Genomic DNA, 19,216 nt, shown 5'->3' with positions numbered 1-19,216 from the left:
TATTTTTGTGAAACAAAACATACAGTACAATTCATTTTAGAATATATATATATGCACATGAATATATGGCTGAGAATAGTGGTGGGTAAAATGTGATCAATTTGGAGGTTTGTTTTAGCTGGGAAAAACATAAACACTTAATACTGCCTCTGAGCCTCTTCAATGCACAAAATTGGGAAAGATTAGCTTTTCGCACAGAATATTGGCATTTTTACTTCTCTTCCTAGCTAGAAACATAAATTGCACAGTTAACCAAACTTTGAATGAATGAAAACATTTCTGTTCAGATTTCAACAGAGTTTCAATAAAGCATCATGGCTGGGAGTTATCTTTTTTAAACCATTTCAATAATGCATGGGGAGATACTGAAAGACAGAGGCTGTCCTAGATACTTGAATTATAGGAAACTAGATGTACGTTTACGTTGCAGGTGTCCACCCAAATTCCAACAAAATATGAAATAATTGTTAGCTTCACTTGAACCTTTGCATTTTTACCTGAAATAACAAAAAAGCACTTTGAAGCATGTTAAAAGAGTTGATTTCATCAAGAACAAACCTACCCACCCTAAAGATCAAAGATAGCATTCAACAAAATACCATAACATATCTACATTCTGCATTTGTTGCCATTTAGACTGAGATAACTTGTATCTTTCTCAAGGTATTTCATTATAACCGCTTAAAAATGTCCTCATTTTTCAAAAGTTTTATTGGTAAGTTTGAAGACTAGACAAGGTCATACTGGTTTTACATCATTCTACATGATTTAAGTATATACAAAAACATTTGAATATTACACAGCTTGAAAGGTTGCAAAGGTCATTGTGTCTGAGATACTTCTGTACTTACTGACACATCAGAAGCCAGCACTGAATATTATATTTCATAGTTGTTGTATAGCAAAGATACACTCATTAGTATCCTTAGTCTTCAAAACTCACACTAATTTGTATGCAGTCATTCCGAAAGAGAAAGTCAACCTAAAAATCAGAACCAGTTAATGTGATAAGCCCTTAATAGAATCACAAAACTAAGCCTTGTGCCTTTGTTTTATTTCTTAGGCTATAAAAGTAGCACATTATAGAGCTATAGAAAGGTGAAGTCTGCCTACAAATATTTAACTGGTTCAGGGTGAAATTTAATTAGGAGAACATTGTCACTCCATTTCAATGTCATTGTTACAATTAATACAAAAGTTAAAGATTATTTCAGAATGTTTTCCCAACCTTTCTTAAAAGGGATATATTCTACACTTTCTGTGTGTGTGGAATTCCTGTTGCTTCTAATGGCGTTAAGGATGGACTTGTTTAGAATATGCCTAAGGACAATGAATTTAATGCTTACAAAGGGGTAAAAAAAAGAGGAAAAATGATCCAATGGGCCAAATGATCCAAATGGGCCAAATCTAGCTCTCAGTTGCTATCTTAAATCTGAAGTAATTCCATGGAATTCAATGGATTTATTTTAGATTTATATGGCTGCCACTTGGAGCAGAATTTGGCACTACGATTACACAATTCAGTTTAAAGAAAGTGATCTGGCAACTAAACACTGAATGATGTCACTAGAAAAATACCCAGTGAATCTTTTGAAAATGTAAAGGCATCATATAGTATCACAGGGCATTATAACAATACTGTATTTGGAACTTTCTCTTCAGGCTCTGATGAATGAACTGATAAGACTGACAAAAATGAATAGATAAAAATATTTAACTTTGTAAAATATAGATGAGAAAATTATGATATCCCATTGCATAATTATGCTATTTTTTACGTGCAAATGAACATGAAAAATAATCAGTAAGCCAGGACTCAGAATTTAAAAAAGTATTAAAGTACTAGTAAACAGAAACAATTACTCATGAACATATAAATTAAATTAGAAATCAACATTAAAGCCAATTGCTGACTTAGAAGGCCTAATTTTCTGAAGCTGCCTCCGATTTTGTGGGCACAGGCAGGTTGTGGTGGTGTCTGTGTGTTTTTTATTTAATACCTGCAGTGAAATGCAGGGGATTTTTTTTCACAAAATAGGAAGCTTGGTTTAGACCCTTTTACATATCACATACAGGAAAAATCTAAACATTACTCAACTTTCTTCCTGTGTAGAGCCTAAGGTGCAAAACATGGGCAGTGTGTAATTTAAGGAATACATCAGTCCCCCTTTACTCCAATAGTTTTTGCTCTTTAAAAATGCCATTATGATTGACTTTCTCTTTAAAATTGTTCACTACGATTGAAGACCACTTCATATATACATTGTTAAGGAATGCTGTTAACACAGTTACAGACAAGACATTAACAGTCTAGTGGCTTTTGTTATGCAGCACAAATTAAAAAAAAAAAGAAAAACAAAATAACTTAGCAGTGTTGCACAGGACCTCAACATTTCTTACACATACTTTCTTTTACCTTTATAGACTCTTAATTAAAAGTCTTTGAAAATCCATGTCTAAGCCTTATAAAATAAATACTTGTATAAATATAGCTTAAGGGTTAAATAATTTTATAGTGGCAGGGGTTTTTGTTGTTTTGTTCCTCTTTACTAGTTCAAGTAATTTGAGATTACCCCTAGAGAAGACCTCTAGTAATCAATAACAAACTGCTTTGAAAATTTCCAGTCACTATTTTCAGGTCTTTTAAAGCAAAATGGATATTTTCTCTATGTGGAGAATATGAGATCATACACATTTTGAAATTCAAACATTTTTAAAAAATAAGCTTTTGCTTTGTAGATTAGAGGCAACTTATTTATCTGGGAAGCAGGGCTCAGGTTCAGAATGCAATGCTTGAGAGTCAATGAGAATGTAATGGTGACAAACACAGTGGAACATGGAATACTACATATCTATATCAGCATGTTATGAAATTAAACTACGACTAATAATCTGACATTTCAGATAACTTTACTTTAAATAAATAGAAGGGTCCCTACCTTTTATCCCCAGAATTTGAGAGGAAAGCAGTAAAATAACAATCTCTCATGTAGAACTCTTTGTTTGTGAAACTCAAAATACTTTAAAAAAGTGGATACCACTATTTCCCATTTTACAGATAGAGAAACTGAGGCACTGAGGTAAAGTAACCTGCCCAAGGGCACAAAACAAATAAGTAACAGAGGTGGGAATGGAGGAGGATCTCCCAATTCCCGGTTTTATGCCCTATCCACTAAAATTACACTACCTCACACTGCAAAAGAGATGTGTCATCGGAAAACTGATAATACTAATGTAGAAGCCCTAAGTCCCGTGTCACAGGACTACTTCCAGCTACATCCTACATCCTAGGGAGGATGTTGCTCCCAACATCCACTGCTCTGTGTTCATGTAGCTCTCTGGTATCAGTGAATCCACACCCTATATGTCTGACACATTCCAGTTCCTCCCAAGCTGAACAGTTTCCCTCCCACATAGTTTCTCTTAATTTTGTTCCTCCACACAGCAGGAATGAAGCTATTAATCACTTTTGCCCTTATATTCCTGCCTTAGAATTGATACCATCTGGTTTGTATGTTGTTAAAACAAGGTAGTGTGTTTGGAGGGGCTAAAAAGGAAGTTAATCTGTTAATAGTCTACAAGTCAAGAAACAGGGCCAAATTCAAGCCTCATATTGCTCAATAGATACGTACCTAAAAAGTTATAATCAAGGCACGATCTTAAGGGGCCTGCATTTGCACACTTTGGTTCCTGTTGAGTTCACCTTCTGTTGGAACTTTATGGCCTGCAACACAGATGGGGTCTACTGGGATGTGTGTGTCTGGGGTTGGAGGGTGTAATTTATATGCTTTAGCACCTACTATCTGACCCCACACGCACCTTCCCTCCTGGAGACTATGAAGGCATCAGGCAAAAGTAATCTTGTGGGCAGGTCTGTGAGGACTGTATGTCCACTTCTGGGCAAGGCTGAATATGTGCTCATATTAATGCTGTTTTTGCAGCATAAAGATGTGCCTGTATCCACTCAAAAAGAATTTAGGTCAAACTGGATTTACAGTGTGTATGATCAGCCTCTGTGACAAATATAATTGCAAACTAAATTCATACAGTTTGATTTGACACAGTCATTAACTTCATAATATACTGATAGCAGATTTTGTTCCATATACAAATAGGACACCTCTTTTAAAGAAAACTTTGTTAACAATGAGATTAAATATAGAAAACAGAGGCTATGGCCATCACATGCATAACAAAGTAAGAACAAAGTAAAACTGGGTGGAAGTGATTCTTATTTGCAAGAACTCTGCAGTTTAAATAAATATAATGAAAGATGATGTGTAATATCACAAGTGCTTTGCACCACAGAGTATCTTCAAAATGTGTGTCAGAAATATTGACGGTGTTTGATAGGCACAAGGGAAACAACATAACGCAGTCATCCCAGAGAAAACTTATTGCTAAAAGCTGCAGTATCACTTTTTACAAGTAAGATGAGTGTGATTTGCAAAGTGTGTCAGCCCAATTTTTCTAAAGCTGCAAATGAGCTTTGTCATGCTGATTCTCCTTCCTTGTAAAAAGGATGCTGCTGTTCTTTCCTAACACATTTCAACCAGCGTGAACAACTTAGAAGAAAACTAGAAAGGTAATTCCACAGCGAAAGGGACAATACTGTAACGGATTTAAAGGACAAAATTGGATTGGATCATTTAAAGGGCAGGCTTAGACCTCCTTACAAAAGACAGTTAGCGGCCTACCATAAAGTGAGCACTTGTTCATGAAAAAACCCATTCAACTTCATACAGGTTTTGCACAGTTTCTTCTACGGAGATACTTTTAAGAATATAGAGGTGTGTTGTCAACAAAGATCCTTTTCAGTTCTCTTCTGTGCAGCCTAACAGCTCTGACCGTAAAGTGATCCTACCATACCATGACCAAGGGAGAATCCTTATGTGCCGTGCATAGATTGGAGGGTCAATCACATTCTTTCTGTGTGTGTCATTGTCAAAATTTCCCTGGAAAACCTGGAAGGTAAGAAATAAAAAATCCCATCAGTGAGGCTCCATATAGGTGCTGAGTTCTCCTAAGTTCTTCTTCAGGATCAGAGCTTTAGTCAAGACCTTATCTTTTGACTTGCATCTTCCACAGGTAAAAAATGTGAATATCCCATCACCTCTGACAAGATCTTACAAGAGCTCATTCAAAATATCTTGACATTTCAACAAATATTTTGCATAAACTTTAAAAAGACTTTGTAATGAAATATTAGAATTTTTTCATTTAGTTTTCTTTATCACAGTTAGCTTTGTTTAGTGTTTCAATGGGGAGCAAGCCTATGGGCTACTGCCTTTCTGAGCTAAAACTCCAAAGCTTTGAAATTTTTTTGACACAGTACAAAACAAGTTGATCTATTTGCTTCATTTCTATAGCATGTTACACTGCCATGAATGAAACTGAATTCAGAAGCAATTTTGCTGTCCCAAATCCTATCTGATTTATCTAATCAATACTGCACTCAGCTTACAAATGGTCTCCTATGGTAAATATATCAAACCCTTAGTGTTGTTGTCCCTGTAGTCTCTCTATAATTTAAACTGCCTTAAGTACATGTGCACATGTACTATGCCTATCTCTGAAATATGTAGGTGACAGTTTATAAGACAAATTTATCATTCATGAAAGAGCATCACGCACGGAGGGTACAAATTTATTGTTCAGTGTGCCATATTGATAGTATTGAAGACAGACATCTTATATTCAACAAGAATATACAATAAGAAGAGCAGAAGAAAACATGATCTTGCATTGCTTTGTAAACAGGGCGGAGTAGGTAGTTTATTATGTCTTCCAGGAAAACTGTCACTCAGCACCAGTTACCAATGGGTACCTGTCCAGTAGTACCTGGACTAAAACCATCATTTCATTTCCCACTAGTCACCAAACCATCAAATACTGCTTTTCTATAAGTAAATACAAATGAAAAGTAAATTGGTGAAGACTGAAAGGAGAAAAGGAACTTCCAATTTTTTGAAAACACACTTTTAGAATTGTTTTACTATGCTGCTGTCAAAATGATGAGTCCTTCCCTCCTCACCAAGCTACACAGTTATCCATGCTGTAGCTTGCTTGGTTTTCTTTTCCATTTTTTCATTCTTCCCTGCCCAGTGGACCAACTTTAATTGGACAGGTGGAAAATGTCACCAGCTACACTATTCTATAGCCTGGTGGTTAAGTCACTCTCCTAAGAAATGAAAGATGTAAGTTTAAATCCCCTTTACACTGAAGAAGATCTAGAACAGAGGTGTCCCACTTCCTGAATGATTGGTGAAATCACAAAGGTTATTATGGACATATAAGTGCTGCCAGTGCATTTTTGAGTGACAGTGGCCATGGGTCCTGTAGGATCTGAATTTTCTTTTTGACTGAGGTATGTATATTGGGCTTCAGTACCATTTATGTATCTAGCTGGTTAGTGATGGATCAGGCTGCTTAGTCTTTTTGTGAATATCACCCCCAAACTCAAATCCTCCTGCAGCATGGTGTTCTGGAATAAAATCCTGATTCCACTAAAGTGAATCATAAGACTCCCACTGACTTAATTGTTGCTAAGAAGTCAACCTTGAAGTACAGAACTGAATATCTGTTGATGTCTCAAGTTTATTAATATAGTTTAAAAGCATGAGAATGGGAAAAACAGTGGAATTAAGAATAGGATTTTCAAGAGTCTACTGCAGGGGATGGCAATTATTTTTTTAGCGGAAGGCCACTTACTGAGTTTTGGCAAGCTGTCAAGGGCCAAAAGGGTAGCTCTGCCCCTTGATAGGTGCCCCACCCCTTGGTCACCATCTTGTGACCAGAAGTCCTGCCCCCTAACCCCTGACCTTTGCCACCAGAAGTCCCTCTCCTTGCCTCCAGAAGTAGTCCTTTTAGCAAGGGGTTTTGCCATCTCAGAACCAGAAAAATACCAAATTATATTCTAAAAAGTGATCATCTACAACATTCATTAATTTGATTTCAAAAAATATTTTTGTCCTGATTTACATGCATTTGTGTAGTGTATGCAGAAGTGACTACACAACAGCTTAAAATGAAGTCTTATTCTTGTATATTGTTGGGGGTGGGTATAGGTTTGTGGGGGCTGTGGGTGTGTGGGGTGTGCATGGGTATAGGGGGAGGGTGGCTGGGGTTTGTGTATGGCAGTGCAAGGGGACGTATAGGTGCATGTGTATGGAGGGGTGTGTATGTGGGCCTCACCCTATGAACACACACACACTCTGCCCCATGCCTGCAGATACACACATACTCTGCCCCTGTGCCTGCCCACATGTGCGCACATACATACACACCCCTATCAGCATGGTCCTATGCTCTGCGGTCTAGGGATGCAGCCGGGAGCCACAGCCAGCTGGTGCTGGAGCAGGGCAGGGGCAGAAAAGCAGGGAACTGGCAGGGCTGCTCAAGCCTGCAAGCCTGCTGAGGGCTCCCTCTGGGTCCTACTGCCCCTGGCTCCAGCCAGCTTTGACAGGGAGCTGGGGTGAATAAATATTAATTTACTAAATTTTTTAGGGGCTCCGGGGGCCGAATAGAATGGCCTGGCAGGCTGGATCCAGCTCGCAGGCCATATTTTGCCCACCCCGGTCTACTGGCTGGTCTAGATCATTCCTTTGCATGCAGAGTAGCTTAGGTCTAGGTACTATGGAATCTTCTTAATCCAAAATAGAAGTGCTTAATGACTGCAGGCACCTTGGCAATTTTTTGTGGACAATGAGCAGGGTCAGTTTAGACTGCTCATTGTGACTTAGCCTCAACCATTCCACTTAAGTCCTATTTAGGAGCCTACAAGGTTGAGTTTAATTTTATCCTTACAGCTAGATATACAAGAAATCACTTAGGTGCTGAAAGGGGAGCTTAGATAGAATTTAGATACTTGCATCCAAAACTGCAGTACTCAAACATTGTCTGCTACAAGTAGGAGGGGAGAAACTCCACATCATTAATGTCTTTGCAAATCTTTGGTTTCAGCAATGCTCATGCAGTACAAATATTGCAATTTGCACACTGACAATATATTATCTCAACTTCCTTTCTGTGTCTGGTATTTGGATTTTCACTCAAAAGCAATAAGTATATTAAAATATTGTTATAAATAAACTAAATTGTATTATTTGGAAGTTAGGGCCAGCAATTTTTGGAGATCATTTTAAGCCTTGCCAGGAGAAGCTTCTACTTGTGAAAAAGATTCTGATGTAGTATTGGTAATTTTGTTTTGTGAATAAGTAATTGGTAAACTGAATTTACTTAGGAAACAGAAATTACTTTTTTCTCGTGCAAACAAAGAGCTATCTATTTCTAAATTAGATAAAAAGTTGTGTCATTGACTAATCATAGGGAAATAAGAGTCACTGAAATTCTCTCTCTAGTGTCTAGTTCATTAGTAAGTTAATTTGCCTGTAAAGCAAAAACATGTTCCATATCTGAGGTGAAGAATATTTTGAATCTTGAAATGAAATTCATTCCTAAGGGTATTTACTGCTTTACAAGATAACATTTATGTTTAGAAAGTTTGATACAACTTTACTCACATCCTATTTAAGAGAGACTAATTCATTGTGATGGACCAAGAAAAAGACATTTTGGGGGAAAAAAAGTAAGAGACTTCCCTAACACTGATATATGAGTCCATCATAAAACGTAATCTTTTCACAGAAAATGTGCTATTCCATTATCACTGTCATGATCTCATGGCAACATTATAATGGGGCTTGCTATTGAATGCAGTGTTTTTGGAGAAACATGGTGGATCTATCTGGTTTATGTCAAACTATATACCCATGAGAAAAGAGATGCCCAATAAAGTAAGTAGAAAGTACATGCATACACACATTGGTGTGTTGGGATGTTTCCTGTATATCCAGAAATGTCATGGATAAGGAACAGTTCACTACTGCTGTTAAAATGAAGCAGGCAAAGTACAGTACAAGCAACTCCTGCTTGACACTGTTTTGCTTAGCGCTATTTTGCTATAGCACTCATTTCACTTTGATACCCAGTTTCACTTAGCGCTCACAGGTTTTGCTATAACACTAATGGGTATTGGGCAGGGAGCATCAGCAGCACACAGGCTCGTCGCCATCTTATTTTGTCAAAAACTTTTGTGCTCTCTGCTCTTTTGTGCTCTTTTGTACTTGTGTCACCATCTTGCTTCATTTTTTGAGTTGCACTATGAGTCAGAAATGTGCAACTGACTCTGAGAATGCAAGTGCTGAGAAAAAAGTGAAAAAGTGTAACACTGGAGCTTAAATTGGGTGTCCTGAAGCGAATTGAAGCGGAGGAATGCCAGAATGAGGTCTGTATAGAGTGTTGCATTTGGCTGGGTCAACTGTTAGGATCATATTGAAGAATAAAGACAAAATAAAAGAATGTGGTAGAATTGTAACTCCTTCCAATGCTTTGAAACTCAGTAGGAGTAAGGCTCAAATTATGTTAGAAATGGAGAGGGTGTTAAGTGTGTGGATTGAGGATACAACTGAGCGCCATATGCCCTTGAGTATGATGCTTATCCAGAAGAAGGCTGAGTCTGTATGATGATTTACAGAAAAAATTGCCTGAGGGGTCTGCTTCTGAGACTTTTTATGCAAGTAAGGTGTGGTTTGAAAGATTTAAGAGGTGCAGCAGCTTGCATAATGTTTCTATTCAGGGGGAGGCTGCTAGTGCTGACATCCAAGCAGCTTCCAGCTATAGAAATAAGCTTGTGGAAAGTATAGAGGAGGGGGGTTATATGCCTCAACAAGTCTTCAACGCTGATGAGACAGGCCTCTTCTGGAAGAGGATGCCTTCTAGGACCTACATGTCCCAGGAGGAGAAGTCGATACCAGGTTTCAAGGTGTCCAAGGATCAACTTACTTTATTGCTGGGTGGTAATGCTGTAGGGGACTTTAAATTGAAATGACTGCTTGTATACCACTCAGAAAACCCCAGGCTCTCAAGGGGTATATTAAAAGCAGTCTGCCAGTCATTTGGAAGTGTAACAAGAAGGTTTGGGTGACAATGTCAGTCTTTCAGAGTTGGTTCAGGGATTAATTTTGTCCTGCAGTAGAGAAATATTGTGCTGAAAACAATCTGTCCCACAAGGCACTTCTCATTTTAGACAAAGCATCAGGGCATCCTACCACCCTTGATGACTTCAGTGATAATGTAAAAGTTATTTTCCTGCTCCCAGATACCACCTCCATCATACAGCTGATGGACCAGGGTGTCATTGCTGCCTTTAAGGCTTATTACATAAGGAAAACATTTGCCCAGGCAGTCAGGGCTACAGAAAGAGAGGGTGCTCCAACCCTAAAAGAATTTTGGAAGGGCTATAATATCCACAAGGCAATAGATAACATTTCAAGTGCCTGGGATGGAGTTACCTCCAAAACAATGAATGGTGTCTGGCAAAAGCTTTGGGCAGACTGTGTCCAGGATTCCCAAAAGGTTGAGGAACCAGTGGTGACAATTCAGGACAATATTGTTGAGTTTGGAAGGAAAATTGGATTTGATTAACTTGAACCTGAGGACATTCAGGAGTTGATCGATTCCAACAGGGAAGAATTAAACAATGAGGACCTCATTCAAACAGAGCAGCAGAGAAGCCATGAAGAGGAGGAAGATGCTGAGGAAGAGGTTCAATCAGCAAAGGCTTTAACTAGCAAAGGCATGGCTGAAGCTTTCAAACATCTTCAAGCTTTTCTTTCCTACTTTGATGAGAATGACCCTGACATGCAGTGCAGTTCTGCAGTTGCAAGAGGAGTTAACAATGAAGTCAATTGTTACAGGTTGTTTAAGATGAAAAGAAGAAGTCCAAAGTGCAGCTATCAATGGATTCCTCCTTCAGGAAGTACACAACTCCAACTTCAACCCCTGCAGCCAGCCCTCAAAAAAATCTTCAGCTAAGCACTTCAAAATCTTCAGAAACTGACACTAACCCTGACAGCTCTGAGTGCTGAAGGAAGCCAAAAGAGCAAAAAGTGAAAGTGTACCTGTGCATACAGTTCATTACTTTATTTCATAATTTTATACATTATTTCAATGTTCAAAGTGTTAAAAAAAGTATTTACATACACTTAGATGTTGGAATTCATTGACTTTATAGTACTAGTGGGAGATTTCAGTGATTTTATTGAACGAGTGGGGAGCTTTGGGAGTGAATTCTCTCTATTTACATTCATTCCTATGGGAAAATTGGTTTCACTTAACGCTGTTTCGTTTAGCACTTACTTTTTCTGGAACCAATTAAAAGCACTAAGCAGGGGTTCCCTGTATTATACTTTAGGGGCATATCTAGACCAGCTGAGGGCTGCATGAAGGAGTATTGCAGAGAATCACTGGATGTCCTTTCTATACTTGCCACCTCCCCAGAATGGATGCAATGTAGTCTCCTGAGTGTGGCACCAAGCGCATGCCAGCCAGCTCATCTCTAGGTAAAGCCTATTGGTAAATGCCCAGTGCTACCCCAAAGCAACTACACAGAAGTTGTCATTATTCTTTCATGGGATAGAATGTCCAGAGCAGGCATGCTTCGCATCATTGCTCGTACAGTCCTCATACAGTACAGTCATGCCCTGAGAGTGACACTTATTTTATTATTAGAACATTCTATACAGATGAGGATAATAAACTGGGAAATGTGGCATAATCTTACACACAGAGATTTCTAAAACATAAAATACGTCCTTTATCAGTAACTGTTGTATTCAATTATGTTGTCTTGCTTTTAGCACTTCCTGAGATTTTCAGTACAGTTAAGAATGCTTTTTATGGCACAGTCAATAAGCCTGAATGTTAAGTAAGATGATTCATATTTTTAAATGGAAAAAAAACTCTACCTTTTATGATAAAAATGTATAATTTAGAAGAAATGTTAGATAAAAAAATTAATTGGAAAAATCTGAACTATTTCTAAATAATTTATTTTGACTAATCTGTTTTACTCCCAAATTTACAGTGAGCAATCTGCTTTGATGGTGTGTCAGCTGTACACAGCTATTGAATGGACAGTCCTATTGTGTGAGAATGTTTGTGGAAAGGTATAAGTAAATGTGCAATCACAATTGCCCTATATTAATTTTAACTTCTTACAGAAGACCTGCCTTGATTACATGTTGTGCACAAACTTAACCTAGATTACAGTGGTGGTTTGACTGTAGAAATGTATTGTACCACTACACTTATGGCGCTAGAACAGAAAAAAAGTTGAAAAATGACTATCACTTCTGAAAAAAAAAAATGTTGTTGTTCACATATTGCCTATTGATCTTCAAATAATATTTCTGTACAAAACAAACAGCTTATATGAGCCCTCCATTGGAAAAAGCTAACCTTTCTTACATCGGTCTAGCTCATTTAAAAAGAATAGTTAAACCTTGCTTCCAGGTTGAGTTGACTTCAATGTGGATTAGAACTCAGTTGATTGCTATTTAAAATGGTAGTTATCAGAAATCAGCAGGAAGCATACACTTCCTTCCTTCAAATCTGTTCTAATTAAAATCATGCCACATGGAAGGATCATGCTGGATATCCAGGTTCTGTTCTGTCTTAAGAATCCAATTTACTTTCTACAATTCACTGAGGAAGACTTCCTTATTTTGGAAAAGGACTGATGCAGCATTTATAAATTTGAAAGCTGTTTGTTCCCCCTTCTTAAATAATGCTTTTAACCAAGACAACTTAGAAATGACCACTATTATATCAGGATCAGTGAAAGATATCTTATGCCTTTTACTAAATTAATTCTATTAGTTACAGATATCTGGTTGCAACTTGGATGTACCGATTCTAGTAGACTCTTTTTAGTGTCAGACAACAGGTGATTTTATTTTATGTATATGCACTCCTATAGCATGGACTTAGACTGTGGAGCAGTTCATCATGGAGATGAAATACATTTGTCCAGTGTCAGGGGAAGAATTGCCTTTTCTTTCTGCATGTGCATATAAATGAGGTAGGCAAGAGAATGCCTTCAGATACTGTATTACTCAAGAACTCATCTTTGCTTGTTAAGAATACATTACCAAAGGACAAATGATGGATTCTACCATGACTGTAACTTTTCTTTCTTTTTTTAATTTTCCATTTCAGTTGTTTGCAGTTTTAATTTATAGCTGAATGCAAATGTATAAATATCCTAAAATTCAATAGTATTTCAGGACTTGCATGCATGGAAATATGCCACATGGCTGGAATGTGTACAACTTCCAGTGCTGTGTCATTCATTGTTCTAAGTGGATATTAGTTTCAAAACTGTCAAAATAGAGAAGGTAAATCATGGAGTATTTCAAGGCAAATAATGGCATATTGATGTTACTTAAATGAGAAGTTATTCCATTGTGTGTAGTTTGTAAATGGTTTAAGATGGGAGGTTCAAGACAAAGATCTTTGAATATAGGGGCATTGCACAGGCTAATTTCCTTTTGGAAATGTCTTCTGAGAATCAAATGTGGATAGCATGTTGAGCACAGACAGAAATGCAGCTCCCCACTGTAACTGAGAACGCTTTGCAGGAAGCATTCTGAGTTACAATGATCCCCTGGACCAAAAAGAAGTTCATTGTTGGTTCCAGGGGGAAGGGGAATCTAGCTGCTCACTGCAAGCTTGCTGCTCCTTCCCCCTGCCAGCCTACACTGTTTTCACAATGGCAAGGGGGAAAGGGAACAGAGGAAACTCATTCTATGGGGTTCCTCAGCTCGTGCTGGAAGGTAGGGTGGGTGAATTGGAGCCCTCCCACCTCAGGGGAGCTCCAATACCCCACCCTCAAGTGAGGGCAGAAAACCCCCCAGACTGAACTTCATCTGCTCCCTTTCCCCACTTCCAGGGGCTGGGAGGCAGGCAGACAGAAGTTACAGAAGGTGCTGTGTTTTGAAACATCTTCATCTGAACTCTCATGAAATGAAAGTTCAGATTTTTCACCCGATTGGCCATTTTTAAAGCCGTCTGCAGCTGTGCACTTGTGTTTAGTCACAGTTATAGGCTGCTTTCTGCAGCCAGATCAGGAAAAAATTATCACTTCTGTCTGCATCCATTGTGACTCTCAATAAAGCACAGTAGAAATTTGTGATTTCTCAGCAGACTGGACCCAATTTATATTATGAAGAGTGTCATGGGATGGGGTCCTCAAGGATGGCCCAATGGGCACCCTGGATCCTCGTCCGCCACGTCTTTTATAACAAAATATATATTTGGGAGGCTGCCTTTGACGCCCTCTTGGTGACGGTTAGCTGTACACTCTGACCCCGTGCCTTCTCAGACCCCTGGTAGGTCCTGCTCCAAGATAGATGGTACCACCATTGTCTTGGGGCACCCTAGCTTTATGGGCTATGCATGGCTCCAACCATCCCTCTACCACGCCCCAAGCCTCGCAGATGGAATAGACGTTGTTTGGTCTGTCTGGGCCTTGTTTATAATCTGGCCCCCTGCCTCTTTCGATTTGCGCCCTCTCTGGCGCTAGGGCTCTCCATGGCCCTGTCTCACTCTGTGCCCCCTCTCCTGGGGTTTCACAGTGCTGCCCCCTTCTCCGGGGCTTCTCACCGCGCTGCCCTCTCTCTGGTTTGCTGAGTTGCATCAGCTGGTGCTATGGCCACTAGGGGTGCAGACAGGTGTTAGGTCCAGCTTTAACTCATGGCATTTTACATAAAGCATCATGAGTTAGAGCACACTCTATGACCCAACAGATTTTCACCTATTGGGCCAGGGTGGGAGGGGGGGCGGGGCAGTCAGAGGCTGTGAATGGGGCCGCTGCACCTTGCGCCGCCACCGCCCCATTCCCCTGTTGGGCTGGGAGGGGCCAAAATTGGAGCCAGCCTGCACTGGTCCAGGCCAGCAGATGGGGGCACTCCAGCAGCTTCCTAGGAGGTTGCAGGAAGTCCCCTCTCTCCAGCCCTGCCTTCCAACTCAAGCTTTGGGCTGTCAGTGAGGCAGGGGGAGAGGGGAGGGGAGGGAGCTGACAGCTTCTTAATCACCAGAGCTGGTGGGGTAGGGAATGGAACCTCTACATCTTGTCACCCCCCCAGCTATGCCAGCTGTGGTATTGGGGGGGATCTAGGTTGGGCTACCAACATGAGGAAGTTCCATTTTCCCCACTTCCCCTTCAGTTCTGGCCATTCAGCAGCCAGGGGCAGCCAGCATGGAATGGCCAGAGCTGAGGGATACGGTGGGGAATGCAGCCCCCTCACCTCATGCACCATCCCCATCAAACCCATACGGGGTATAGGGGGTAGCCAGGTTGGGTCTGTGAGGTGAGGGGCCCCATTCCACCAACTCCCACCTCCCTGCAGCTGTGGCCATTCAGGAGCTCCGTGCTGGCTGCTCCCAGCTGCTGCATGGCCAGAGCCGAGAGGGAAGGGGCAAGGAATGGAGCCCCCTCAGGGGCTTGATCCAGCCCCCACCAATACTCCAGCCAGGGTGGGGAGGGGACTGTGAGGTAAGGTGGCCCCATTCCCCACCCATTTCCCCCCAGCTCTGGCCATTTAGCAGCTGAGGGCTCTCTATCCATAGTTTCATAGTTTCATAGTTGGTAGGGTCAGAAGGGACCTGAGCAGATCATCAAGTCCTACCCCCTGCCATGGCAGGAAATCCTTCCCCCTGACAGCCCAGGGGTGGAGCTGGGTACCAGCCCTGCCCTCCTGCTTGTGCAAAAAATTAACCCTGGAAGGAACACAAGTTCCCCAAGGCACTCTGCTTTTGAGCAGCTTAATGTAATACCTGATTTAACCAGGGCTAATTTTTTGTGTGATCAGCCATTTTAAAAGCACTCTGCAGCTATGTAGGTATGTAAAAAAACAGCTGAAAAGTGCTTTCAGGAGCCAGGTTATTTGACAAATGTCACTTCTGTCTGCACTCTAGGTTACAAAGATCATGGATAACACTCCAAATTGCACTTGGAGGCAAGCTCAAAGATCAGTAGCGTCTTGATTTGGTACAACTTATTGTATATGGCCAGTAGAACTGTTTAATTTTGCACAAGCTTTAATGTCTGTATAGTTTTGAAGGTTACCCTCTATGGTTTCCATGTAAGTAGTTAAAGCAATCCCATCTGGTGATAAAGTAATGTGTAACCATAGCAAGACATAGTCATAATCATCCTTTCAAACATTGATGAAGGTAGGCACTACTGACATTCAGTCCACCTTATGTTATCAAAATCCATGAATACTCCTCAACTGACAACAGATGGACAACTCAAATCACACTGTGAGATATCAAACCCATGCTATGTGGCTCTAACTACCAACCAGCACCACTTTTGTCTTACTGAAATGTGATTCAGATATATTCCTCTCAATCAAATTTGTATCCAGGCTAATTGTGACAAAAACTCAACAAAATTTCCAGGCTAGATACAGCATGGTGTGTCACTCACATAATGATAAAGCATCAGAGTTCAAAATCCTACACTATCCCCTTCAGTGAATTTATAAGCTGTCAGAAGAAAATAAATTCATTTTTTAAACTTTGGTTTATATTTTCTGTCTTTAATTAATGATGGAAAACTTGTTGGGGAATTTTGAAAAACTAAAAAAAGGTGTGGGGGGGAGGAATTCTGTGATAGTTTCACAGGTTGTATTGTACTGCATTTCAACAAATCAAGTACTAACTATGACAATGTGATAAAATGTGTCCACAGTCTGTATTTCATGCATGAAAGGAATGCAATTCATCTATCATTATAAATAGTGCACCATAGTATCTATGATTTTTACAGGAAACAAAGCAAAAAGGATTATAGAAAATGGGGTGACAATTTAGTAGAATAGCATTTCTTTTTTCTTACTATTAACCTCCTGCAAACAGTTGTCAAGGCAATTAACTAGAGGTGCAAATTACATCATTTTATATATATAAAAATAAATATATACATATATATACATATGTATATGTATATAAATGTATATATATATATATAAAAATGACATGATTTTACTCATAGATCAAGTGCATGTTTAAATATTATAATTTCTGCTTGCCATTAAATGCTCCTACAAGTGTTGACCATGATTGAGGATACAAAATTCTGGGTGGCCTTAGTTCTTTTAAAAATACAGCCCACTACATGTTAGCGAGAAAAATACAGCCTCTAGACTGCCATTTGATACTACAGTTGCTTTAGAATTATCCAGAGCATAGGGTGCAATTTGAGAAAAATCACATTTCAAAAGTAACTTTAAAAAAAATGATTAAATTTGGCATACACAGGTTTGGCATAGGACGTATAGTGAGCTACTGACCTCTAGTTGAGAGAAACAAGATAGCTGTTCTACTCTAGTCATTTTTCTAAAATATATTTTCTTGCTTTATGCTGGTAGCCTAAGTAATTTCTGACTTCTGCAAGGAAAAAGGAAAAGCATTCATGTATTTTAAGGATATAATTCTAACCACTTACTATGAACCTGAAAAGCATCATTTTTAAAGATACGTTTCCCCCCAGTACTTTTTCGTTTGCAGTCAGAGATGAGCTCAGTAGAAATGAGCTCAGGTGTATAGCAGTTAAAATTGCAGAAACCAAATAGAAGCATTAGGGGCTACTACTCTTGTTTTCATATCTTTTCAATTTAAGATTTTGGTCTTCTGAAAATGGAAGCTTAAAAGCCATATTACTTTCTACTTGAAGCATCCAATTATATCCAAAGGTATAAATTCAGTATCTGCAGAATGTAAGTCTGAAAAGCTGATTTTTTCTCTTTTGCAAAATAGCTCTTTGAACAGTGAAGAATCAGAGATGAACACTTCTAGAAATGCTTTGGGATCACTGAAAAGGTAGAGTTATTCTGGAAGCTGTTGAACATGTAAGGAAATACTCAGTATCTTACAACACTGGGCAATTGGAGTTTGCCTCAATTTCTTGTATGCTGAGTGTATATGCCAATGAATAGGTTTTAGAACTCATCTATAAAATGATAGTCATCCATAGAAATTCTTATTCTATCTGTTCTTCTCATCTATTCTTTCTATCCTCATCCATCTATTTTTAAGCACCTTGAAGATAATATGGTGAAAATAACAGACAATATGGATTTGTCAAGAACAGATTATGTTAAACTAGCTAGATTTCCTATCAAAGGTAACAGGATTTGTGGAGTATAGCCCTACATATGATATATCTGGAGTTTATTAAGACTTTTGATGCTGTTTTATACAACTCTCTCAAGTAAACTACAGAAATCTGGTTTAGAGTTAACTCTAGAAAGTGAATATACACTGGAAAACTGTGCTCAAAAAGTAGTTAACAAGGGCTCACTCTCAAACTACAAGCATATATCAAAAGTGAGGTCTGCCTGAGGTCCAATACTATTCAATATTTTATTAATGACCTGGATGATGGAGGAGAGTGCCTGCTCATTAAATCTGCAGATGATACTAAAATAGAGGGAGTTGCAAGCAATTTGGATCAGAATTCAAAATGATTTTGACAGATTAGAGAAATAGACTGAATGGCTTCCTGCACCACGATCTGCACTTCTGTGCAAGGGACCTCCTGGGACGTGATGGGCTTCATCTCTCCACAAAAAGTAAGAGTCTCTTTTATTACAGGTTGGCTGACCTACATCAGGCTTTGAACTAAATATGATAGGGGACGGGGAGGCAGGAGATGGAGGGAGTCTAGAAGCTACAAACTGTAAGACATGCAGCAGTACACCCCAGGTAAGTACCAAGGGCCCTTCGGGCATCAGAACGGGGAGGGGGGGGCATTGAAGGCACCGTTCAGAGGGCTCAAGTGCCTCTATACTAATGCTAGGAGTTTGGGGAACAAGCAGGAAGAACTCGCACTTCTGCTTGCAGATAATAACTTTGATTTAGTGGGGCTAACAGAAATCTGGTGGGACCCTAGCCATGACTGGGCAGTACACATTGAGGGCTACAGGTTGTACAGAAGGAACAGAGTAGGGAGGAAAGGGGGTGGGGTTGCTCTTTATGTAAGGGAGCATTATACATCTACCCTAATCAAAATGGGATCAGAGGAGGAGAAAGTTGAGGCGTGGGTTAGGATATATGGAGGTTATGGGGAAAGGGACTTGGTGGTGGGGGTCTGCTACAGACCACCACACCGAGAGGAAAAGCTAGATTTGGAATTTTTGAAGCAGCTCTCAGAGGCTGTACAGTCTAGGGACATGGTTGTCATTGGGGACCTAAATTGCCCTGACATCTGCTGGGAGGAACAGTCAGGCAAATCCAACCATTCACGTAGGTTCTGGTAGGGGATCTGCAGATTTGAGGTCACCTTGGGGACAGTGACCACCAATAA

At 39.6% G+C, this 19,216-nt stretch overlaps 1 protein-coding gene across 2 annotated transcripts in view; it reads right to left on the bottom strand.

The window, feature by feature from the left end:
* Positions 1-693: 693 nt before the first annotated feature.
* Positions 694-19,216, bottom strand: part of EDIL3 (EGF like repeats and discoidin domains 3) — a 462,626-nt gene continuing 444,103 nt past the window's right edge. For both annotated transcript variants that reach the window (XM_019483064.2, XM_019483071.2), the window contains one exon: positions 694-4,964. In XM_019483064.2, the coding sequence (XP_019338609.1) occupies positions 4,815-4,964 (150 nt within the window). In that variant the 3' untranslated portion in view covers positions 694-4,814. The remainder of the gene's footprint in view (positions 4,965-19,216) is intronic.

The sequence above is a fragment of the Alligator mississippiensis genome, chromosome 3 (genome assembly GCF_030867095.1).
Source record: "Alligator mississippiensis isolate rAllMis1 chromosome 3, rAllMis1, whole genome shotgun sequence".
In the NCBI taxonomy this organism is placed as follows: Eukaryota; Metazoa; Chordata; order Crocodylia; family Alligatoridae; genus Alligator; species Alligator mississippiensis.
The sequence above is the reverse complement of the archived record's forward strand: the minus strand, read 5'-3'. Positions and strand labels throughout refer to the sequence as shown.